The sequence below is a fragment of the Ammospiza nelsoni genome, chromosome 3, assembly GCF_027579445.1.
Source record: "Ammospiza nelsoni isolate bAmmNel1 chromosome 3, bAmmNel1.pri, whole genome shotgun sequence".
In the NCBI taxonomy this organism is placed as follows: domain Eukaryota; kingdom Metazoa; phylum Chordata; class Aves; order Passeriformes; family Passerellidae; genus Ammospiza; species Ammospiza nelsoni.
Window position 1 is genome coordinate 48,986,867 of NC_080635.1, and position 26,260 is coordinate 49,013,126.

The 26,260-nt window shown below is 40.1% G+C and overlaps 1 protein-coding gene across 1 annotated transcript; it reads right to left on the reverse strand.

Moving 5' to 3' along the window:
* Positions 1–5,954: 5,954 nt before the first annotated feature.
* On the reverse strand, positions 5,955–25,892 carry RAB32 (RAB32, member RAS oncogene family). Its single transcript, XM_059469227.1, has 3 exons — positions 25,475–25,892; positions 9,658–9,935; positions 5,955–7,493 (listed from the first exon to the last, which is right to left on the reverse strand). The coding sequence occupies exons 1-3, from the start codon at positions 25,701–25,703 to the stop codon at positions 7,344–7,346; spliced, it is 657 nt and encodes a 218-aa protein (XP_059325210.1). The 5' UTR covers positions 25,704–25,892; the 3' UTR covers positions 5,955–7,343.
* Between the last annotated feature and the right edge of the window lie 368 nt (positions 25,893–26,260).

Genomic DNA, 26,260 nt, shown 5'->3' on the forward strand with positions numbered 1-26,260 from the left:
TCAGATCTTGATTTATATCAAAATGACAGGTAGCCAGATAGACACTCATAAATTTCAAAGTGCAGAATTCTTCCACAGCTTGGCATTTCCTTTGGCATTATGTCCAACAGCATCCATTTTAAGCAAGGTACTTTGGGACACTTCTCACTTGAGAGACAAGTAAACATTTCAATTTTATTTCTTCTCAAACTGAACAGCTGGTCTTCTTTTCATGCAATTATGCTATCAAATATTGATTAGGGCAATAAATAAAATAAAAAAAGGAGAGAAAGAGGTGAGTTCAAACATCTGGATACACCTCTTCAGTACCAGCGCAGGGCTGTTCACCTCCACACCTTGCTGGATGCTGATGCAAACTTGTAGATGGGGGGCAGGATTCAGTTTGTGTCCTAGAATGCAGATAAAAACACCATGGAAATTACAGACTTTCTATTCCTCTGAATCCCCTTTCCTATACTTACTGGACAGAGAAAATACTATGGAAGAGTATCTATGAAATATACATAAAAACGCAAGAGGCAATTATGAAAGTTCTCATAGTAGGAAAACTACTTTATTGAAAGAAGGAAAATGTTTCCTTCTTGAGGAAGAAAAACTTCCTTCTCCTTTTCCTTCTTGAGAATTTCCATCTTGAGGTGACCAATGAAATTTGCAGCATCCCAGCAAATAAAACTTTCATATTAAACTTCTGTGAAAGACAACATAAAAGTAACTGAAGTTTGAGTGCCTGGGATGGTGGAGGAGGAAGAGCACAAATCAGAAAAGCATAATCAAGTACAGAGGCTTTAATTCTTTGCTCTGTTAAATGATAATTACTACACAGGAAGTTCAGAATGGACCTGATCTTTACCATAAAACCCTACAGTAAGTTTGTTTGCTGAGTGATGGCATTAAAAGAATGTATCTGTGTGCTTTGTGAAGGAAAAACAAGACCTCAAGTGTAACATCCATCAAGTTACATCTCTTTATTTATGCAAGAAGTTCATTTAGAATTCCATAACCTAACAGCAATGACAAGGACAGCTTGTTTGGAAAGAGAAATTAATCTGAATTTCAAACAAGCTAGTTTTCTAACTGGCAAAGAATCTCTAAGGTCACATAGGCTGTTTCACTGCCCTAATGTCTCAAGCCATGAAGTATATCTGACAGACACTCCCTGAAGGGAAGAAATTGTTAGGATTGAGGCAGCTGGCAGAAAATGTGGAATAAATGCACAAGACAACAAAACAAGTGTTAGGAACTCATTGAGATGTCACTAAACAAATACTAAGGCAGCACGTACTGATTAGCAATGGATGGATGATCTTCTGGTCATCATTCTTCTAAGGTACCATTCAAAACACCAGCTTCTTTGTTCTTCCCTGAAAGCATCACAGCAACAACTAGAGCACACGCAGATCACTTACAGAAAAGCAGCCTTTCAATCTTAACTATGTTGTATTTTTTTATCACAACACATAGTAGCTGGAGAGAGTAGAAAGAGAGTAACTATGAACAGCAACACTACCAAAAGCCCTCAGGGGTTTTGTGGAGCTCAGACTTAAGTCTCCTCTGATTTTACAGAAGGCACAAGGACTTCAGAACAAGACAGTAAAAGTTTTTGCCTTAAGGAGTGTGGGACTGGGGCAAAGCACAATGTGTAGAATAAGTGATGAGTAGGCTAAAGACACTCATTCTTCTCAGAGATGCCAAGTGACAGGATTAGAATCAATGTGAGAATTTAAATATGAGAAATTCCTCTTTAAAATAAAATTTTATTTTATTTTTAATTACTGTCAAGCTGGTCTAACACCAGAACAGGTTTTCCAGCAAGACTGTGGAGCTTTTTTATCAAATTGGGCATGACCATGAGCAACCTGCTCAAGGTCTGAGCCAAGGTGTAGGACTACACCATCTTTCACGGTCACTTCTAACCTTACCCATTCTGTGATTCTGGGAAGTCTTATGTGAAAAAATGGGTTAAGGTCAAAAGCACCTAGAGGCTTCTGTAAAAGAGATGCTTCATTTTCAAGCATGAGGTTGCAACAGTCACAAGATGAAAGGATTTTTGTGATATGTTTTTGAGACTTTTTTCCCATGTATTTTTATCAAATGACAGGAAAATCTAGGTTCTGAAATTAATGCTTTTAACAGATTAAAAAAAAACATTGCCCTTTAACTTCCAATACTTTTATCTGTTTGCTAAGTGAAAGAGTGGGTGGAAGAGATGTAAGGAAGTTACAGGTCAGTGGGAAATAATGAACAGAGGAGGACAGCAGTGCAGGCAGTAAAGGATCAGGAAAAGAGTGAAGGGTGATCAAGAAAAGAGCAATTGTGAGTGGAGAACGGTAAGCCTGAGAAAATGAAAACACTGCACTATGTGATAAAGCCTGGGAGAAGCAGGCTGTGCACTGTGTCAGGAACAGTCAGTCACAGGTGACATAGGCCAGGAAACAGAATTTGAGCAAAAGCATCCTCAAACAGATGGACTGAAACTATGCACAGGCAGCCCTAGTCTGTTAACTCTTTAAGTGAGGCTAGGGAGTAAAGGGGATTATGAGAGCTTTCCTGGGTAAACTGATGGAATAAGACAAGATAGGGGGAAAAATCAGCCAGTTGCATAATAGAAAATAGTGTTTGCCTAAGCACAGGACTTCACTGCCATTTCAAAAATATCTTATGGTAAAACACATCTCATCTGATTTTGTCAGGGACATGATTTTTCCAATATTCCAGCCTCTCTTGAATTTGACAAACTGCCAGAAAGGTGGGGTCCATCAGAGTCCTATGTCACTATTTCCAATTACCCTTTTTTTTTTTCTTTATTTGCTAGAGCACATTCTATCACATTCTCATGCTATAATCTCATTGTGGAGAAAACACAGACCCAAAATATTCTGTGTCAGCTGTTCATGTCCAATTTAAATACAGCAATACCATCAAATCCCATGGGAATTCTCAGGGTACTTATTTATGTAAAAGTGTAAACTGAGGCCCACCACAACTTTGATCATCTCTCCACTCTAATATAGGGATAAAACATTATCTCTATGTATTATCCCTGTGTATGCCCCAAGAGCCGGCAGCAGAAGAAAATCAAAGTAGCTCACAGAATCACAAATTTACATTTCATGATACAGGAATATCATTCTATGTCAAAAGAGAAGGCTTTCTGCGTTTGATACAGTGTAAAAACCCTATCTGAAATCTGAAGTTAAACAAGACATCTGTGATTCTCTAACTATTGGAACTGTTAAAAAATTCAGATATGGACAGAAGAAGTAGTATTACTTCTTTAAAAAATTCTAGATATTTGACTAAAAAGATACAATGAAATTGTGACATTAGCCTGAAGGACAGAAGGGTATTTTTTTAAATTGAAAATACAGAGTCTTAATGTAGTGTAAACTACAGAACTGCAGAACCTATTAAATCTCTTAGTACACTGCTTTACTTTAGTATTTTTGTTTTAACTTTTTTTTTATAATTAAGAATATAACCTTTTTGCAGGGGATTTAAAAAGTTAAGTCTTCTTGTTCTAAGTAAAGGCATACAGCAGATCACAGCAAATCCTTTTGAACAGTGATTAACTTTAGTGTGTTTTAATTGTGGCTGCAGTTGTATATGCAGGCTAAAAGCAAAAAGCTGTACTATCTGAAAAATGCAAAATGTAAGATTGCTGCATAAATTTAATAGAAATGTGATTAACATTCTTCATAAAAAGCTAGAAACAAGACCACAAGCTGATATAAGATGTCTTCTAACTTGTTTTAACCAAATAAAAATGCATTTTCTTCTCTAAATAATAAAAAAAATCTACAACAGTTTACATTCTCTGACTTCTGCAACTCATAAAAATTACATAAATTATTGTCACACTTATGCCATCATACATATGCCATGTGCCACAGCCCTAGCCATTTGAGTTGTACATTTTCTGATATAATTGTGCTTAAAACACATAGTAGCTGGAATGTAACCCAATGAAATGAAAGAGCAGCCTGGTGGACAATCTGACAGAAAGTTCTTGCTCCTTAAGATATTAAATAAAAGAAAGCAGTGATTTTGGGGATCTTGTGGCAAAGTACCATTGAAAACAACAATTCTTTAAGTTTCAAGCAAAGTAGTTTCCCTGTGTGGTGGGTTGACCCTGACTGGACAGCAGGTGCCAGCCAAAGCCACTGTATCACTCCCCTCTCAGCTGGATGGAAGATAAGAAATACAACAAAAGTCTCAGGGGTTGAGGTAAGAGGTGGTGATCATTCACAATTGCTCTCATGGTAAACAGATTTGACTGAAGTAAATTAGTTTAGTTTACCACAAATCAAATTAGATAAGGATAATGTGAAATAAAACTAAATCTTAAAAACACCTTTTCCATCCCCTCCCTTTTTCTTGAGCTTAACTTCACTCACAGTTTTCTCTACCTCCTCCACCCAGTGGTGCAGGGGGATGGGAAATGGGGTCTGCAGGCAGTTCATCACATATTGTCTCTGCTGCTCCTTCCTTCTCATGGAAGGACTCCTCACATTTCTCCTGCTTCAGCATGGGGCCCTTCCCATAGGAGACAATCCTCCAGAAACTTCTTCAATGTGAGTTCTTCCCCTGGCCTCCATGAACTGCTACCATGTAGGTTCCTTCCATGGGGTGCAGTCCTTCAGAACTGACTTCAGCTCCAGCATGGACTCCCCCCAGGGTCCCAAGACCTGTCAGAAAACCTGCTCCAGCATGGGCTTTCCACAGGGTCACAGACTACTTTGGGCATCCACCTGTTCCATGGTGACATCAAGTACTGGGTCTCTAGGAATGACTTCAACTATTGCCCACAGATTAATTATTGCAGAGGAACAAAGATTTGTTCAATCTAAGGAGTTAGTACAACTCAACAAACCTGACACAGTTTAAACAAAACTCTGGAGCTTGGAATAGCTCATGTTTTTCTAGTACTGAAGTTAAGATAAATCAGAAAATCCTATACTGAAAAGGTCACTGTTTGTGTCTGTTTTCCACATATTTTTCCAAATCAAAGGTTTTGGGTTAATGAGAATAGGGTTTCATGACTTGTTTAACTAATCTATACACTTTTGCATGAACTGCAGTCCCATTTCCCTCTACCAGGGAGACACTACCATTTCCTTCCTCAGGCCAGTCTTTTGTCAGTTTTCTTGTTCTGCCTGGATCAGCTTTCCCAATTCACCTGCTCAGTTTTAAATATCACAATACTCTCTCTTCACAGAGGGATAGTGAAAATGCAGTTTGTAGCACAAAGCAAGACTAGCATTCTATTGAAGTGCAAGTTCTTTTCCTCAGACAAGTGACAGAAGATTAAAAAAAAGACTACATCCTGCAGGTAGTTTTATACTACTGGCCTCAGTAGTAACAACCTGTATCTAAACCAGTACCATCCTACCAGTTTTAGAGTCATGTTCTTCCTACATTCATGCAGATGTTTAGAAGATGTTATGTGCAAAATAAGGAAAGTGCTTAAATATAGCAACAGTAACTCTTCAAGTAAAAGTTTAGATATTCTTGAAAATAACCTGCATAGGATTATATTATCAGTGACAGGACCCAGATGAGATTTGTGATTGAATAGGAAGATTGTGATAGTTTCAACTCTCAAGGAAAGTCAGGCATTGAAGCAACTTTCCCAGGGCCATACAGTCTCCATGGCTTGAGGTTAAGACCACACCACATGAACACCTAAGCACTGTGCTGTAACCTTGCTTGGAGAAAGACACTGGCTTAGAAGACATCCTAAGATTCCTTTCATCTGAATTATCTTAGGATTCTAAGCTTAATAAACTCAGTTTTGGTTTATGCCAAACCTTGCTGTGGCAACTTTAAATAATTCTTTAGCATAGCACACACTAGAAGATAAAGTTGTTTTCAAATGTCAATGGAAGTATTTGAGTATAGTGTGGAACATATGAGAGGATTCATGTCCTCAAAAGCATACACCAACACACAAAAGATGCCCAAATATATTTATTTACTCTTAAAAAGTATGTTACTCTTTAGAAAAAAAGACAGCCTAAGAAATCTCAATACAGATTAAAGTATGTCAAATCCTGCATATACCTAGTTCTGATGTTTACCTAAACATCAGCACCATCAAACCTAGCAAGGTAAGACTTCTGAAGTAATGAGGTACCGAGACAGAAGAAACCCTTAAAATAAAGAGGAGCTTCAAAGCCTTTGAGCCAATCAGAGCCAGAGTTCCAGAACACATCCAAGAACCATGAAATATCTCTAATCCTTTTGAACTTCATTTGCTGCCAAAAATACATGAGTGTTATAACAAAGAAACATAAGTATCTCAGTATACAGTTACAAACTGGTAAGCCAGTTTCTTAGTTGAAAGCAGTCAAAAGAGTTCTAAAACTGACAAAGATAGAGCTTGGGGCAGAAAGGTTGACAGACTAGCATGAACCAATTAAGCTATTTCCCTCAAGACCTCTCTTCTTGCTCATGGTATTCTGAACCATCTCCAGACAGAAGAAAAAGTTCATCATCACAGGACAGTAAGATACTTACTTTTTGTACTCTTGGTAAAGTTTTCAGTGTTAGTGCATGAAGAAGCTACTAGATGCTTATTTCTGGATGTGCATAGGGGTGAGGTTACTACAACTATGTGCCAGCAGTACAACTGTATTCATTAATGTGTTTCATATGTAAAGTATTAGCTGAAAATATTCAGCCTTAAATTGCTGGAGATGCATTTTTATTAGTATCTCTATAACAATATCTTTCCCTTGTTAAACACAATAACAACCATGTTGCTTTTACTCAGTGGTAAAAGCCATCTACTTCACTCAATCTTAGTGACCACACTAGGAAAGATACCTCCCATCTGTCATTGGCCCCATCAAGATTTCTGGGAGGTGTTGATCCAGGAGAACTAGCAAAGAGACAGATCCTCATGGTGGGCATAATAAATAGGGACAATCGTGCTGGTGAGAAGGCTCACGTGGGACATAAGTGGTGACAAAGGAATAGTTTACTTTAAAGGTGCAAGAGTCTAGTCACCTAAAAGTGAGTCCTATTTGGAATGTAGCATATGTCCTAGAAACAAACTAGACACTGAATGTTGTCTTTGTTCCTTTCAGGAGTGTAAACACTACCTTATGTTCTCAAGTAAGAAGACACTAATCAGACTTAGATGCAGACACTCAAGCAAGTAGAATGATAACTCACAAGATACTCAGTTTCATGCTAAACAAGAATATGTAAACACCCAAATGAGTCACCAATTCAGATAGTACCAGACACCCCATATGGATTGTCACATCGCAGCACCATAGCAGCATTTTGATTTAAAGCAAAGTCCTGCTGCTTATCCCATCTACTGAACGGTGGTTGCATTAGCAGCACTGTGATTTACTCTCTGCTTTCAATGGGTCTAGGTCCAGTTTTGGTTTCCCCACATCATTCTCTTCATTAGGAAAGGTCTTGTAATTGGCAAGGATGTTTTCCACCAAGAATCGAGCAGCTTCGTCTATGTTGATATTGTCCTAAAAATGTTGAAAACAAGGAAGTCAATGATCTTTTTGAAACAGTCACACATTCCTATTAACAGCCACACTTTCCTAAAGCTATCCAAAAAGAAAATAATTTTTCAGTCTCATCAGTAGAACACAAAGAGTCTAGATGCAAGAAGTCATTGCTCACCCTTTTTTTTCTGAAAAAGTTAGCAGAAAGATTGCACACAAAATTATTCATCCATATTACAAGCTGAAATCTGATTTGAACCTAGTAGGAAGTCAGGGGAATAAGTGTCACCTGCATTTGGAAGACTGACAAATGCCTAAGTGCATTTCTGCATCAGGAAAGATCCTAGGCAACTACATCATCTGCAGTATTGTCCTACCTTTTGGACCCTTTTTCTGTTTCTGATGGAATTTGGATGCACTCATCTTTTCCATGAACCTCAAAATCACAACGATTTCCTCGTGCCCTATCTAGCTACTCCACATATTCTTGTGCATTCTTTGAAAAGTCCCTTCCCATACACCCCAAAGAATGTATGTGTGCAGGATACTTAGAGATGTACTTTGCTGGAGTATCCCAGTTTCTGAGGGTCCAAGCTGGCCTAGTGCCAAGGAGTCTCCAGCCACAGGTTTGGGCCATCCGGTAGCACAGGGCTGCCATGTTTGGAATTGCTCATCTTCGCTTCCAAAGGAAATACCAGCCCAGTATATTATTTATGACTGAAGATCCAATTATCAGTTCCAACAGAAAGGCAAAAGCAGATTAATAGGATATCCAAGTGGGCAGGACTTAAAGCCATAAGCTGTTTTGGTATACTTAGAAAACAAGATACTTGTCCTAAATTTTTGCTATTTCAACTACAATTCTTCAGAGTTCTAAACAAGTCAATTAATATCTAAGCCAGAACTAATTGCCTGGATTTTTCTCTGCAGCAAAACCTTGTTTTACACTGTCCCATCTAAAATGCCACTTAAAATACAAGTAATACAAGTTGCCACTAGAATTTAACATTAGATTTTTCCCCAATGTTACTGGCATTTATTTTTAAGCCTTAATGCAGTTTATACATAGCAGTATTACAGGCAGGTAAAGGTTTGGGGAAGACTTTTACCAAAGCAAAAACTTGATATTCTTTTTGAGTATAAAGAGCCTTAAAAACAGAGCTTTTAGTAGCAGACGGATGAGTTTGGAAATACCTTTTCAAACACAAACAAATTGCTAGCTAATTTAACTAATTCCTTTAATTGTGTATCCTTCTCTTAAAGTAAACAAAGAACAACTTGTTACTTTGTTTCTTAAAGTCTCCTTAGAGATTCTTTGCTTTTTAAGAGTTGTCTAAACATCACTGTGTAGCACTTCAGCAGCAGCAGCTGAAGGAAGTAGGCAAGACAAGGGAAAAGCAGGACCTTGAGGCCTATCTTGCTTTATAAAGGATTTATCAGCCAGACCAGTAAACTGGTCTGTCAGCCACACGGTCCTCATCTAGACGAGTCCTTCATTTTAAGAATCAGTTGGGCTTTAAGGAAATATTGGATGTCACTTCTAGCTAAGCTGCAGCCAGTTTAATCTGTGCATTGACAAAACATCTGTAGACTAAAACTGCATAACACATTAAATTACTCAAAGTTAACTGACTAAAGCAGGTTTCTTTCTTAACTTAAATTACTATACAGAATAATTTTTTTTTCTCCAGTTCAGTCTTGACATTGCCTGATAAAATAGAAAAGCACTTTAGCAACACTGTGGGTAGGTAATAATGAGTAAACAAACAGCTTCTTCACTTCAAATCTTGCTGTTTCTTACATAAAACAGTGACAAAAGAAAATGCAATTTAAAAGCCTGCACCTAAAGATGACCTGAATTTTTTGGGGAGCTTGATCAGCATTTAGTAGTGTTAACATATAAAGAATGACTGATCCTCACACATGCAAGATGAAAAAACTTATCAAACTCAAATAATCATGGTTTCCAGATAGTTTCAAGATGCTCTGAATTGGAGATATCTTTTCATCTAAATCAAATGTGCCTTATCTTCTTCAGGAATGAAGCTAGCCAAGACAAGTGTTCAAATTTTGCTGAATTTCACTGTCACTTCCTATACTTGATAACTTTATTTCCTACATGATTATATTCACCCTTCTTACGCCAGTATTCAAGAGACTAAAAATATTTTTCTATTAAGCTTACCTTGGCAGATGTTTCAAACCATCCAACAAAGCCACCTTCTCTGCAGAACTGGTCCATTTGAGAGGGATTCTGGCTGCCATCTTTCTTCTGGTCACACTTGTTTGCAAGAAGAACAGCAGGGATGGGGCTGCCATTGGGAAGTAGTACTTTACTGTCCAAATCATGCTTCCATTTTGAAACAGCCTCAAAAGTGGAGCCTCTTGTGACATCAAAGACCACAAAAGCACCCACTGCCTCTTTGTAGTATACTCTGGTCATATTTCCAAAGCGCTCCTGGCCTGAAAGAGAGGACAGTCACAGAGTACATTTCTATTGCAGCACAAACTATATTCAGTGTAAACAGCTTAGTGTATCAGCTTAATCCATAGAAGTTTGGCATTTGGGTCTAGTCACCTAGGGCATAAAACATTGCCTTCTCTATCTCACCTAAGTTCATTGTAACAGCTATTATTTACACCATACATGACAAGTCAGATGCTTAAACTAGTTTGCAGTCCCAACCACGACTTCAAGTTTTGCTTAAAAAACCCCTCAAGTTCTACACTTATATAGTCAACTTATTTGTTGAATAGAGTTGTTTGACAAGTAATGCCTGAAAACACTACCAACACAGCTATACACAAATCATTATTTCATCAAAGAATACTTGTATTTTAATCTAGTTGCTTCAGCTAAAGACTTAAACTCAGCCTTTTGCTAAATGGTGAGCAACAAGGGGTTTTGCAAGCTCCTAGGCTAACCATCTTCAAAGTATCTTCTGAGGAAGTCACCTATATTATAGATTTTTCCTTAGGGACAAGTTCAAAAGAAGCTGCTAGCTTAACAGTTCTGGCTAGATCTGTTAACTTGGACTTCATTTTTTCAAGTCTAAGATTTACTCTGGATTAATTTTCAACTATAGAAGTTCTACAGCAATCCTAGGATTTAAAGCAAGAACAGTTAAAGTACAATTATTCACAACAAAAATCCAAGGGGAAAAAAATATCAATTGCCCATAAGCAGAGAAAACTCAAAAAAGCCTTTTCTTATTAAGTACAACTACTTTAGCCAGAATACTTGAAATACAGAATTAGAGTGTGCCAGTTCACTTTTTCTTCTGTTTGAAAGGCCAGACTATCATGGTGTGTTAACATTTGAGTGTGTCTAGCAGTATCAAGTCCTAGCACATTGTTTGAAAAGTCTGGGCTACTAAAATAGCTTTCTGCTTGCTTTGGAAATCTTCACTGGGAAAAGCAGTCCCTGAACTCTATGATTTAGTTTTACAGTGTGTCTTCACTTGAGCTTTTATCTCAGCAGCTAAAGGAAGAGCTGTATTTGGAAATCTAGTTGTCCTCTGTTTATAAACATTCAAGTCCTCCTTTGATTAGCAAGGACAAACAGATACAAAGAGAATTGGGTGTGTTATCACCTTCTCAGAAAGACCAAAATTCAGTAAATGAAGTTGTCAAGAGATCCTGTCCAGCAGTGTTCTTTTCCAGCTCATTTGCCTCATTTTAATGTCAGTAATTCAGAGTATGATTAGCTCATTCCCTACAGACAGTTTCAGAAAAGGTTGCCTAAGCAGCTACTATAATGACCAAAAAACAGCAACAGCCACATTAAAGATCCAAAGAACTATAAAGAAGCTGACTTTATTTCTGGCTGTTCACTTTAAACTATGATGCTGCAGAAAGCAGCATCACTACCCAGCATATTCTTCAGAACAGAGCTTACACATTATTTTTTTCCACTACATCTTGTGTAAGAACAAGCATGATCCAAGAAGAAATCTCTTAACTCCATACTCAAAAGTCAAGTTTTAAAGCAACATTAATGCCACGGACTTTAACACAATGCAACAAGCTAGGCACCAAGCCTGCCTCTCTGTGACTGTGCCTCTGGAAAAGCCACACTGCTAATAGAATTCTCCTAAGCAGAGTACACAAATAATTCACATTGTCTCCCTAGGCTGGGCTTTTATGCCTGAAAGAGGTTTTTAGAATAGCCTTACTAGAAACCATACCACTGACCACTGTTTCCACCAATCAAGTACCATTGAGGAAGAGTTAGATCAGAAGGCCTTTACTACTCCTGTACATCAGTGATGTCACATTTAAAAAAACTCCACCTGTAGAATGTAGAGATTTTGGTTTTGGAAGTTTTGGTTGAGTTTTTTTAATGGAGTTTCACAGTGTCAAATTTAGTTACATTAAGCCAATCACTGCACAGAGCACCACACAAGTTTTGAGGAGCTCCTTCTCAGCTTCCTCATTTGTTGAGCTGCCAGTTTCACCACCAATTCCTGCCACATGGGAATACCTTGGACTATGCTAAAGCACTGACCCAGCATCCAACACAGGGAGATATCCCTTCACACTAAAGGAAGTCCCACAAAACAAACAGTGTAATCTCAAGATCTACAATGCTCTGCACCAGCCTCAGTCTTCTACAGAAAGTTTTTCAATTCAGCCCTGAAATGGTCCAGAATTGAGCACCACTTGCTGTTATTGACATGAGACTGAACACGAATTTGAAGCAGCAAGGAAAATGGTCCCATGAGTCCTCGCTATTCACTTGCTGGAGAGCTGGGAGGCTTCCAGGCTTTTCTTAAGGCTGTTTTTCCAAATATTTGATGAACACTTACGTAAGAAAATTAAGCTGTACTCATTAGTTGCAGGAAGAGTTACTAGATTGTTACCAGAAGGAATAGACAGAGTATGATCACTACATAGGAAAGCTAAGTTATTTAGGAATGGCAGAAAAGATCATCAGGCAGTTACCATTTCTCAGATAGCTGTGCATGCTGCACATAAACAAGGCTGCAATCACTGAGCACAGTGCAGGACATTACTATTGACTGAATCCCTTCCTGCCTATTGCTCTTCCATCCCAAACAGCTGTAAAGACAGAAACAGTTCACAAGGTGGCCAGATGAGCCTCATATAGCAATAACCATTCCTGAAACATGCACAACAGCACATTTAAGGTGTACAAAAAGGTGAAATTAGTACAGTGCTACATATAGCTTCCAAAGCAACAAAGTTACAAAGCACAGCTCAGAACCAAACCTGAGGAGTCCACCAAAAGTAGCCTTGTACAGTGGCTGCTCACAGTGTAAGAAGACAGCAGTCCTGCTAGGAATGGAAGTCAGCATGGAACTGTATGTTGCTTAGTATTCTATAGCAGCCACAGTATAAACCACAGGCTTTGCCTGTCCACAACCAGCATTTAATGCTTATTTCCAAGAACTCTTACCTCTCTTGTAGTATGAGTTTTAGAGAAACATCAATATATATGGTTCCACAGTTTTAATTTGGGTGAAAGTAGAAAACTGATGTGCCTATCAGCAAGAAAGCTTCTATTTTTACTTACTAGATTAAAGCTTTATATTAGGAAGATTCGCTCTTACCCTTAAACACTACAAGCTCAACAGCCTTGGATTCTTACAGATTAATGCCTTTTAATATGTCAAATACCACCCAATATGAGTACTTCCCTATTCTAGAGTAACCCAAACCAGGTTGTTACAGAGCTGTTTTCACCTCTAGAATTCACATCCACTAACAATAAACCTGACCTGAACACTACCTTGCCAACTGCTCTTTCATCCTGTCTGGAGCCTAATGAAGATGGATATACTGTATTTCATACAAAGACAGAAGCAATAAAACAGGGCCTGCCCAGGAGGTAAGAGTTTTGTTTGGTAAAAGATATACAGCATGAGGCAGGAAAATAATTCAGTTTAAACTGAGTGGACTTTCTTTATAATCATGTCATTACTGAGAAAGCACATGATGACCTTCTTGTCTAGGATGCAGAGCATTCTAGACAGTTGTTTGAAAATTGAACAGGAATTTCAGACAGAGCTTTTGCAAGGCAAAAACAACAACCAGAAAAAAAAACACAAAAGAACTCCAACCAAACCCACAAACCCTCAAACAGAAAAATCAAACTACAAAACACTAATCCTCCAAATTCAAGGCTGAACATAATTCTCTTTGTTCTTAAAACTAAATGTCTCAGCTTCTGCCATGCACAGTTCAGAGATCCGTCATGCCCCTTCCTCTGTCCAGCAAGATATTTGCTAGTCATTTCTCCATATGTGACAATTGAGCTGTACAGAAAGTGGATCATACCCCCAGAGAAGAAAAAGGCTAAAAGTGAACAGATTAAACTAGACTTAAAATCCCCAGTGTGTACAACGTTAGAAGAGAGCAGGAAGATAACTAATTGCTTAGTACAGCAGTAAAGAAAGGACATCCCAAGATCAATCATTCTGTTATGTCCAGTGACTAGGCATAAATCTGATGCCACTAAAGTACAGTTTTTAGTATTTCAGGTATAAATGAGGAGCTAAGATACAGGACAGTCACAGGGATCAGAAGTTTAATTTGGAAGTATGGCAGTGATTTCATGTAATGCAAACTTCTGCATTCTCTAACCACAGTTTCCACATCAAAATGACTCAGCACCTATCATCACTGTATTTTCCAGTAATTGCAACAACCTTACGTGAAGTATTTGCACAATGACACACATCAGGAATTAATTCACCTCCCTACAGCAGCACCACAGGAATAAAGTTGACTTTAAAACTGCATTAGAACTTGGGAGCTATTGTCACTGCCCAGTTTATATTGTAATGGGGGTGGAATGCAAGTTAAAAACTACAGGAAAGAAATTGTGGGCTGTAATTTAAGATTAAGCATTAGAAGCTTTATAGTTGTCCTTTACTGCAAAAGGTAAGTTACCATTGCAGCCTTGCCTTGAAGTACATTTTAAAGTGTTTCTAGAGCAGTCTCAGTGTAAGGGAGAAACAGTAGTGTCCTGTTTATTACAGCAGTGTGACCTACTATTGTAGCAGTTCTTGTGGATATTTAGCAAAAAAGATACCCTAGACTCCTATTATTTCACTCACATTTTCAACTTTTAACTCCTCCTACACGATGGGAATTGGAGGCAGAAAAAACAATTTAAATGTACAAATGACTGCTGGATATGCACAATAATGAGTCTGTCAAGCTTCCTTCCCCCAGACTATTTATTATATTAATGAGTTGATAGGCAGTTTATATCAACTAATAAGTGAAAGCTTTTTTTTTTTTCCAGAAACACCTGAGTGACAATTTCAACTCTCAGTAAAGTTACTGTCACCCAGTGTGACAGATTTAATCTAAATCCCCATCCAAAATGGCTGGGAACATAGAACTACTGTCACTTTCAAAACAAGCCCTTCAAGAGCCACAGGCAGGAAAAGACCAGACTCTGGATGCCAGCTGGATGTTTGGCAAAATATAGCAAATACCCAGAACTGCCCTGAGGATTAATCTCCCAGTTCTCCAGACATCTAATGTACATTTTAGCATTACCAGGGTCAGGTGTGAGTTGACTGAAGTTCCTTTTTAGAGAGGTATACAAACATGTTACTGGCAAGTTACCACTGCTGACAGCTATCCCCCATCTCCCCAAACCAGCACATCTTGTCCCAGAACTGTCCTACCTAATTAGATTGGATCTGTTATTGTGCAAGAAGTAGGTTAACCAAACCACTATCAATATTACAGCTCACATGCAAGTGTGTCTGCCTGTTGTTTCCCACAGATAGTAGCCATAGATTGAGAGTAGACAGACTACAAGACTGTTAATACCAGATGGCTCCCCACTCCTCGGTCTTATCCATTTAAGCTAAAATTGTAAAGTTGCCACAAGTGAAAACCATGGAGGTGTTGAACAATGCATTTATTTAATGACAGACAAATTTGCAGATGACATCAATCTGAGTGGTGCAGCTAACATATCTGAAAGATGGGATGCCATCCAGAGGGACCTGGACTTCAGAAGTGAGCCCATGGGAATCTCATGAGGTTTAACAAGACCAAGTGCAAGGTGCTGCAGCTGTGTTGGAGTCCCAGCACAGGCAGAGCAGCTGGGCCAAGAAGGAATTAGGGGTGCTGATAGATGAGAGGCTGGACATGAGCCAGCAATGTGCACTTGCAGCCCAGGAAAATCCCTTGCATCCTGGGCTACATCCAAAGCAGCATGGCCAGCAAGGCAATGGAGGTTGATTCTCCCCCTCTGCTCTGCCTTTGTGAGATCCCAACTGGAGTGTGGTATCCAGCTCTGGGATCCCCAACATAAAGATATGGACCTGTTGGAGTGAGTCCAGAGGCAGGCCATGAAGATCATCAGAGGGCTGGAGCACCTCTCCTAGGAACACAGGCTGAGAAAACTGGGATTGTTCAGCCTGAAGAAGAACAGGCTTCAGGGTGACTTGAGGCCTTGCAGCACCTACCTAAAGGCAGCCCTACAAGAAAGACAGAGGGGCTATTTACAAGAGCATGTACTGACAGAACACAGGGAAATTGTTTTAAATTAAAAGTAAGTTTGGATAAGATATTAGGAAGAAATTCTCCACTGTCATGGTGGTGAGGCCAGAACAGGTTGTCCAGAGAATGCCCCATCCCTGGAAATGCTCCAAGTCCCGGTTGGGTGGAGCAACCTATGGTCAAGTCCCATGGCAGCAGAGCTGGAACTAGATGATCTTTAAGGCTCCTTACAGCCCAAGCCATTCTGTGATTTTATGACATTAGCATCTCTAGCAGATGTTAGAAACCTGTAAATGTTAAAGAACATCCAGGTTGACTTTTACTTTCCACCACAGAGAAAAAGTGTTATTTGTGGTTCTGGTGACAAACACAGGCTAGGAAGTGAGAATTACTAGAATGTTATATCTTCCTGTATGAGACAAGTACTAGAAAAAACCTCACTGACTGCAGTACTTAATTTCTAACAGCCAAAAGCAGCCTCAGACAATTACAACTGCTAGTGCCCTTTCTTACTATAGGTGGTATGGGTAAGTTAAGTGACCACTGGATGGACCTCTTCCCAACATTAACCCTCTCCCAAATGCTTCAGAACAGTCTTCAGGGCAAAAGCCAGTTAATCCCTGTTCAACTGACTCACACTTTATTGTAAGAGATAACCTTTGATCCCCTGGTTACGTCTATTTTAGAAAGCTGCAGGGTGCAGTTGGAGCAGTTCTGTTGCACAATGCAGTGTCAGAGGCATGACACTGACAATATATACTGTACACACACTGTATGTCTGAGACCCTGTAGCCATTGAAAAGTTACTGATGAATATCAGCTCAAGTGCAGCAGTATTTTGATTATTTAGATCATATCACAAAGTATTTCCACATATTCACAGAAGTCACTATTTCATTCTGAAATACTAGGAAGCAGTTTGCTTTGAAGTTCCATTTCCCAACACAGCTAGTTTCTAAACTAACAATTTGTTAGCTATATGAAACTTCAAAATCAATGACTAGTCCTTCCATTCACTGCTTTAACACAGGACAGTTCTGTTCACTACCTGTGAAATAGGAAGAGCACAGAGATGGCAAGTGTTGGAAGAGATTTGCACCAGGAGCTAGGATCACTTCTGCCCACCTAACAGAAAAGGCATGCCATTCTCTCCCACAAAGACAAAGTTTTCCCTCAAATAATTACACAGCTCTCCCTGGGAATTTTATAGCAACACTGTAACTTTTCATTATTGCCTGTAGTCTTGCACTAATCTAATTACTTAATTGTCCAAACTGACTTCAACAGCTGAGTGTTGTGCCTTTAAGAAGTTGAGAGGCAACACCCTGCACTAAGAGTTCAATGGGTTTTGTCCAACATCGTATGTATTCTATGCAGCAGTATGACAGTCATGTTTGTATAAGAACCCACTTGGGGTTTTTTGCATCTTTGCTCCACAGCAAGTGAGAGACAGTCCCTGTTTAAGCACTAGATTTCAATCCCCAGAAAATCAGAGTGCAACCAAGCTAAACAATTTCTAACTAGCTGTCAAATTCAGCATGTATAGAACAATTCCCCTGCATAAGTACTCAAAGAGGTTGACATAGTCCAATTAGTGCCAGCAACAGCATGAATTGGTACTGCCTACCTTGCTTTAACAAGACTTACCCAAACAAGTAATCTGCCAGAGTTAAGCTATTTCATGCCTGCCACCCTCTGATCCATATTCCTTGGTGTGGTGCCCTGCAGCCAGAACTGCACTGTGTGCTTCACAGTGATGCTGCATGGCACTACAGCATTTCACAGCACACAGCAGAACAATTCTAAAGTCAGTTTGTCTCCAGAACAACTTTATCACGAGACTGAAAAAATGTTAATCTCTAAAATGGTCAATGTGTCATAGCACATTGTGTGTGATTGGAATTTTGTATCAAATTGCTGCCACTTTGCTCTACCCAGCACTCTTAGCCTGGGAGCACTTAAAGAACAAGTTCCCATAAGCTGTTTGCAGTGACATTCAGAGACTACCTCTCAACCTATTATTTGAAAAGCTGCTAAAATCCATACAATAAGGAATATTTGTTTTCATTACCTGCTAATGTAGAAGCCACCGCTGCTCAGAGCTTGCCAGCCTTCTCTAGACAGTTAAGACATTCCTAAGCAAGCTCTATTAAGCCCTAAAATCCCTCCATTTCTCAAAGCATAATCACACTCCATTTATCCTCTTTTTGTGTCTCTATAGCCAGAAGAAATCTTTGAATATTGAATACTGTACCACAGTAGCTTGAGAAGCATGCTGTGCTTTGTAGTCACTGCTTACTGCTGGTCACACTAGCTTTAACATCTGCAGGAATTTCACAAGAGGTATCCCTTTATTTCCATGCAAAAATATAAATAGACATTCCCTTCCTGCAAACTGCTTCTTTCTAAGGGTGGTGTATCACACTTCTGAACCTCTGAAGCAAGTATTTGGAGGGAACCATTTACAGCAGACTACAAAAGCAAAGCAATGGTTACCACTGGAATTCATGGAAGCTATGTCTGACAGCTGTGAGACTGAATCCAGTGGTCTCACTCACCACTGAGAGGAAGAATCTTATTTTTTACAGCATGCTAATACCTTTTCTGGAACCAGTCAGCTAAGATTATTCTCTTTGCTTTATGTCATAAGTTGAGAATTACCCCTTTACAGCACTTGCCAACTCAAACTGTACTTGTGGATATGCACTTTGGTAACACCCTGTCCTAATGCGCACCTAAAGCAAACCAAACTGGTAAGAGGCAAAGTGGCAATGTAAATAAGGTTAAGCACCAAGACTCTGAAGCTGCAAGTTCTGAAGATGAAAGGACAGTTGATAAAGCTTGATTTACATTCATGTGAATGCCATACATTAAGAGAAAAGTGTATATTCAACATTGCTTGACTTCCGAGACAAACTGGTGCAGACAATGTGCTTGACTTGTCAAACCAGCTTAATTTCTGACTACTTGAGTCAGTATTATATGAAGGGCAGGAATTTAATACTTGCCTTCAGAAAAGTGGGCAACCCACATGAGATTATTATTTCTGCAAAGAACTCCAGTTTTATGAACTAATCCAAAAGTTAGTTATGTTGAGCTCTATGTACTATTTTTCCTCCTGTCTACTCTATTGCACTTAAGAATTTAGGTATTGTTTGCCTTTAAGGTAGATTTCCCCTGTCTATTTGATGTATACCCACTCAGCCATCCCTGACTCTCTGTATCAGAGTACTAGGAAAGAGTTTTTATTGTGATCTTGTAGGAAGCACAAAACTTCTGAGCAACTGCTGTGCAACATCTGAAAAGAAGGCTGAAGAACCATCTATTCCATAGAGAATAGATGCTCAAGCACAAAGTGCATTTCCATTGCTGACAGAAGTAGAAGTATCTCTAAAATAAATACACTGAACTCTATTTTAAGCCTGTACTGGATCAGGTGGTCTTTTAGGATCACATCTTTAACCCCATTTCTCATAGAATACCTTGAAATGCCTAATGAGGAAATTCTAAGCTAATTTCCAAGACAATCAAAGAACATCTGCCTCAATTCTCTCATTTAACTGAACTGTCCTGCCTTGCATAATCAAAATTACCACACTAGACTATCTTACAACACCAACGTCAATACAGTAGCATTTCCCATATACTTATGGAATTTAATCAGCATAATGGTTATAGGCTTAGTTCAAAATAACATATGCAATACCTGGAGTGGCTACATAACATAGTACTAAGCAAAAGAACCTTTGCCATTATGAATGCTTTGGTACCCGACTGATAAGATGTGGAAATTCCTTCATTAGACCAACAAACACACCTCATATCTTGATAACATTTGATTAAAAGTGTATTTAAACAGGACTCCCAAAAAAGAAAACATGCAGAATCTGTTTGCATTCAGAGATATCTAAAAGTTGTAAAATTACCAAAACCCCAAATTTGACACATCCAGAACTTATTTTGACATTTAGCTGTAGAGCTCCAAGCACAGAAAGTCATTCTGAAGTGAAAACTCATAATCCAAATCCAGCTATTCCAGAAAAGTCATAAGAAAGGACGCCCACACAAGATTTCCCACAGAGGGATGGTTTCTAGAAGGAAACAAAGTACCTTCAGTGCTGTTTCTTGCCTCTGTGTTCAAAATCTATGTGAGCAGGCCTTCTACTTCCCATCCCCAAACTTAATCTGCTAGTCTTGCATGTTTCCAGTAAGCATAACCCTTAAGCAAGTTTTCTCTCATGAGATTTATATTTAAACATGTGTGAGCAGGAAGCAGTCAGAAATGAAGTCTTTCACATCTCCATGAGTCTAAAGACATAATCACATAGAAGATTCCCCAGCCCTGACTGGGAGCTTTCTGACCTCAACTATAAGGAAAATGATAGCACTCCTAATCTCCACCTGAAGGCTGCTCCTGGAACCTCCAACACTCTATAAATCAGGAAACAACCTCAGAAAACTTACAAGTTTCTGAAAAACTCTGAGCTCCAAGTTCTGTATCCATTTCTGACATGGTTATTTATGCTCACTCATTAAGACTATTTATAGTGGTGAGAAAAAAATCTCCACATTTGAGGGAAGGTTACACTTGGATTGTCTTGCCTCCACCTTATGCTCACTTGTACCAGGCACATAGCTAAGCAATTTTTTCATTTTTTTTTCTGCAAGAGTTGCCATTTTAATCCCTTTAACATGCATTGTGGCTAAGGACAAGTTGTAACAAGAATACCTCAACTACTTTTAGAGACAGCTGCCTCCAAGTTCTCCACACTTAGGAGAGACTTCCCCGCAAAGCAACTGAAGCATACGTGCCTCTGGCACAGAGCCAGGTATGGATGCAGAACAGCAGAAGTTTTCTGCTTGTTTTCCTATAGACTTTCAGGGATGCATTAATATCACTTAACACTTGCTTCAGACCTTTTTTAAAAAAAATAAAGTCAGTCCATAATTCAAGACAAGCTAATGCCCCAGTACACAAAATCAACTTGGCAGTCTCTATGACATGCCAATGGCACAAGTGCAGAGCAGCTGGAATAGAGAGCTGCTTGAAACCAGGGTTTTCACATGGAAGTAAGCTATCTCACATACTGTAACTGCCTAGATGCCTTTGAAAGTCAACCATATCCATGGTTTCCTGTACTCTCTCCCATTTCTCATGGCTTCCTATAGAAAAGTCTAGCAGTTACTTAAAAAGTTAACTTGCTCTTAACATCCACTCACACATCTTAACACTTACTTGTCTTCATACAAGAGATGGGTTATTCCCACCCTTCCTCAATTTAGTATTTAACCAAAATATTTGGTCTAATATCTCCATCCTTTTGGGATCCTGTATATAGTTATAACAATTTACAGTTCAGTTCCTCTCAAGGAGGCATGCAAGATTTTAGTAACAAATTTATATGCTACATGCTGCTTATCATTCAGCTCTTGAAAGCCTGTAGAGCATGTTTGTAGTACCAAAGTACAATGATTTCTCTTCTGTTTGGCCAACTTCATAGCCATACTCTGCCAATTAAAGCATTACTTCAGTTTCAATAAATATTTATACAAAGAAATTTTAATAAAATCCTGGAAGTAGAATGCTATTACATAAAAGTTAATTTAGAATTCCTCAAAAAAACCTTTAAAATCATCTAAAAGTTGCCATTAGTGACATTCTTCATGAGAAGCCAACCTCAAGCCACTATCTATGCTCTTTACCACTCCTGCTCCCCAGCAAACTGCGCTTCACACAGGCTGATGTGAGTGACAGTGATAGTCAACATGAGCACAAAAGCAGCAACTAACATAGTTGCTGGTTTTACTAGATTAGCTCAAAATTTTCCATGAAACTGAAAATCCTTTAAGTGCTCTTTCAATATCACCTGACAGCTTCATCAATATGCCACACACACCTCCTGAGCACGCTGTGGTCAGTGCAGTACTCACTAAAACAGCACGTCCTTCAAGTAGGAATCTCTACTGTTTTGAAAGACCATCAAAACACTTCCCTATCATTAAGATTTCTTTGGTTTGCATCTCTGTACTACAATGACTCATTCCTACATCCTATTTATGTTGCCAATCATTTATGCTCTTTGATCAATGTTTTAACACTTTCAGAATTTCTCCAGAAAGATAATTTTTCATTACTACACACATCAAAACAAAAAAAAAGGCAACAAAAACCAAAAGACAACCAAAACAAAAAAGCCAAGAATAATGCCTAAAGGCAGCTAAACACACGTATAATATATTTTTCTGCATAAACACACGTATAATCTGTTCATCTCCTTTCAGAATGCTTCTTTCTTTATGCTGCAACCAAGATAATTTGACAGTGACCAATCAGTCTTACTCTCAAGCTTTTTCATCACCTTTATTTAAGAAGTTACAACCCGTGTCTAAAAACTAAAACACCTGACTATCTCTAAAATACAAATGTCTAGGTACAACAGTAACCTTCCTCCCTCTTCATTATTTTACATTCCTTCTCCTTTGATACTGCTGCAAGAATTTGTACTACTTTGTACCTTACAAGAGAGCTATTTTCAGAAGAAAAAAAAGCATAAGTAGTGCAACGTGGTCATGCTCTATTTGACAGAATTATCTAATCACAAAAAAAAAAGACCCAAAACCAAAACAACCTCAGCAAGCACAAGAATTTGAAGTCATCCAGTAACCTACTGCATCGCAATAAACTGCACAACATTGATAATTTTTCCTACAATCAAATCAGAAGCCAGCATAGTATCTGCATTATGATCTTTAGCTGATGCATGAACTACAGGGTCAGTTCTTATCATTGACTGAGGTACAAAACCTTAGCTTCCATCACCCAGCTCTTTAAAGAAAGCTTCTTACGATGAACTGTTACGCACAAGCTTTGATCTAGTGAAAATAACATCCCTTTCTATCCTTAAGGGTTAGACTTTAATTCAGCCTTTTTAAATGCATCAAAATAAATTCAGAATGCCAGCCCTATATTGCTTGCAGGGAAGTCACATGTAACATTACTTACCATAAGATTCAGATCTCTTCAAGAGATCTAAAGCCGTTTGTCTGCACACACCAGCAGGCAAAATTATCTACGAGCTGTTGAAAGCCAGAAGACAGCTGGGCTGATGAGTTAAAAAGGAATGACTATCACATGCTCAGACACTGCTACACTTCAATAAAGCACTTTAGAGAATGGTGTCTATGATTATAGAAGCCATCTTCAACCTGGTTCTTTAACTAATAACTTCAATATAAATCTGTTAACATCCACAAGTATTTAGAACTATTCCTGATTGTACACATAAAGAGCTGCAGAACACACTCCCAAGTTGAGGACTTCAACAGCTTTAAGACCATCAAATACCCTTACAGACACTAAAACACTCTATTTTACTAATTAACTCTCAGATATCAAGGGCTATAGGAGTCCAAATTGTTGCTGTCACACTTGCTCAGCACAACCCAATCAAAAATCACCAAGATTACTTCTCTTCTTTGTATTTTTTCTTCTTTTTTTTCCATTGGGCAAGCTTCCCCCAGCCTTTGGAAACAGAATACTCCAAACTAGTAGATTAGACTAAGAGTTTGGAGTGCAAATTGCAGAACAGTTGCAGCTTCCTTTGTAATTTCTGCTAGGGAAAGACTAGTCAGGGGGTTCATACAAAAGTCTTATAAAACAGGAAAAATATTTCAGTGACAGGAGAAATTTTAATTCCTCAATCATTTTAATTCTTCAACCAATTTACCACAAGCTTCTAGGGATTTATCAGCAGCTCTAAACTTAGTCTTAGCTATCGGTGTCAAAAATACTCCAAGGGCAATAATCAAGAATGAAAAACTCTGTCTTCTGGATCAGGACACTAATGCATGGACGCATTGATAGAACTTGCCAAGCTGTAAATAGGTTCTGTCCAAACTTTGTGACAAGTTCAAGCTAAGTTTCTGCCTATCCTGTTGAAACAGATTGCTTTGGCAAAGCACACAGCCTACCCAAGTCTGAGCAATGAAGGGCTGAGAAGTCAAATACAAGGATGGCAGCCTGCCAAACCCCAGCATGCCAAGAGCCTCCCCTCTTCAATCTTTGGAACCCCAGGCTCACTAAATATACCCAGGGGACTGCAGTAGCTTGTACTGATACTGATAATTGAGTCACAGAAAGTTAAAACTGATCCACAAGAGGAACACATCAGAAGAGAAAGCTTGCCAACATCTTACTTGCTCTTCAAAACAGCAATTAGAAAATATTTTCATTTGCCCTGCAGGCCAGCAACAGAAAGATCCATGGTGTATTTCAGCATATGGCAGTATGAAGGCTTTTTAGTCTGAGGAATCACATTTGAAGCGTTTTAGAGCAAAAAGACCAGGAGCTGAGGTACAGCTGGTCTGTCACAGGGTTACAGCAGCCACATGCCACACTTCCTCATTTCTGAGCTTCCACTGATAAGCATAAAGTTCATGGAAACAGTAACTACCAGCTTTTTTCCCTTGTGTCTTCCAGCAGTGTAAGTTTAAACACTAGCATTTGAAATCAAGTCTGCTTTGTCAGATACAAGGAGATATTCTGAGGGTGGTAGACAGAGATGAGGGGAGCTGCAGGGTAACACCTGGGCTGCACACAAAGCTAGAAATGCAATACCAACCAAGGTGATTACAGAGCTAAGAGATAGACTTTTTATGAGACCACGGCAAAACAGAGATTGTTCTGTGGCATTTGACTCCACAGCATAAGCAAAGTTAACCATGGCAGGTATACAGTCCGAGTCTTGGAAACAAGAGATGCTGAAGAACAGGTTTGAATCATATATAGGAAAGGAATAGTGCATTGTTTGGACAAGTAGATGGGACTTTTCTTCCATGTGCTCAAACTATGTTTCTGATTCACAAATTTGTGATTTGAATATTGAACTAAGCGTAACAGAAGCTCCACCCCCTCACTCAATGCAGCAGGGATGAAAACTACTTTTAAATTAACCAGGTGACTCCAAGCATACAAAGTTTAAGCATTCTTCCTTTGAGAACAATTTTAGCTGTTTGAGTTACCTTTAACCTGTAAAGCATGGTGCATTAGATGCATTACAGAGCCACAACCCTGAATTTATTTCAGCAGCAGCCATAACCAAGGATAACCAAGGCCCCCACCACGCAGACAAGCAGGTCAGGCAGAGCAGTATGAGCAGGAACAGTCCGGGAGCCCTGGATCCAGCAGCGAGAAGAAAGCAGCTGTTCGAGGACTGCTGTAAAACTCCGGGCCAAGCCAAGAGCCCCACAGTCTGCTAACGAGAGAGGGCAAAGCCCGTAAAAAATGAAAAACTTCACTACCACGTCAAGACCTCCTTCTACTTACAGCTCAAACGCAAGAATGAGAAGTTGCTTATAAGGGGTAAGACAAAAAACAAAAACCCAAGAAGAGACATTTCCCAGCCAAAGCACACTTTTCTCCGCAGAGGCCGTGCGCCAGGCCCCCGGCAGCCGGGCTCCCAGCGCCGCCCGGCGCACCCTGCGGGGAGCAGCCCGCCCGTCCCGCCCCGTACCTGCGATATCCCAGAGCTGCAGCCGCACCAGGGTCTTGCTGTCCCAGTTGATGACTTTGAGCGCGAAATCCACGCCGATGGTGGCCCGGTAGTGCTGGGAGAAGAGCTGGTGCACGTAGCGCTTGATAATGCTGGTTTTGCCCACGCCTAGCTCCCCGATCACCAGCACCTTGAAGAGGTGCTCCCGGCACTCCGGCACGCCGCTGCCCGCTCCTTCCCCGCCGGCCATCCCTCCCTCCCTCCCGTGGAGTGCGGCGGAGAGGCCGGGCTGCGGGGGCCGCGGCTCTCCCGCTTCTAAACTTTCCCAGGCAGCAACTTTCCTGCAACTTTCCCCAGCCGGCTCCCCGCAGGGCCGGCCCTCGCCGGGCGGGGGAACACGAAGCGGGACAGAGAGCGGGAGGGAGCGGGGAGCGCCAGCCACCACCTGACTGCAGTCACAGGACGCGGAAACTCCGCGGGCTTATAGCGGCCCGGGGGAGGGCGGTGGGAGGGGCGGGGAGAGGGAGCGGCCGCCCGCCCCGCCGCTCCGGGACACCGGGCGGGAGGTGGGAACGGGAAAGGCCGGGGCCGGGAGGAGTTCCTCGCAGCCGCCTCGGGCGGGCCGGGCTGGGAGCGGCAGGGCAGGGCAGCGCGGGGTGAGCCTCAGAAGCGGGCTCGGGTTGGGGAAGTGTCAGCTCTCTGTTCGTACCATTCTTCGGTACTTGGCTTCCAGTGGTGGTGGCGGCAGGGAAGTTTTCTCCCGGTGAACTCTCTGAAAGCACCCGGGTTCTCTCCCCGCCGTCCGGC

Bases quoted from the DNA above. Each gene is read 5' to 3' on its own strand.
- RAB32 (XM_059469227.1), bottom strand. From the start codon at position 25,703: ATGGCCGGCGGGGAAGGAGCGGGCAGCGGCGTGCCGGAGTGCCGGGAG. The intron at 9,936-25,474 runs GTACGGGGCGGG...CCTCTCTTTCAG, and splicing joins GCAGCTCTGGGATATCGCAG to GCCAGGAGCGCTTTGGAAAT. The intron at 7,494-9,657 runs GTAAGCTTAATA...CAACATTTTTAG, and splicing joins GGTTTGAAACATCTGCCAAG to GACAATATCAACATAGACGA.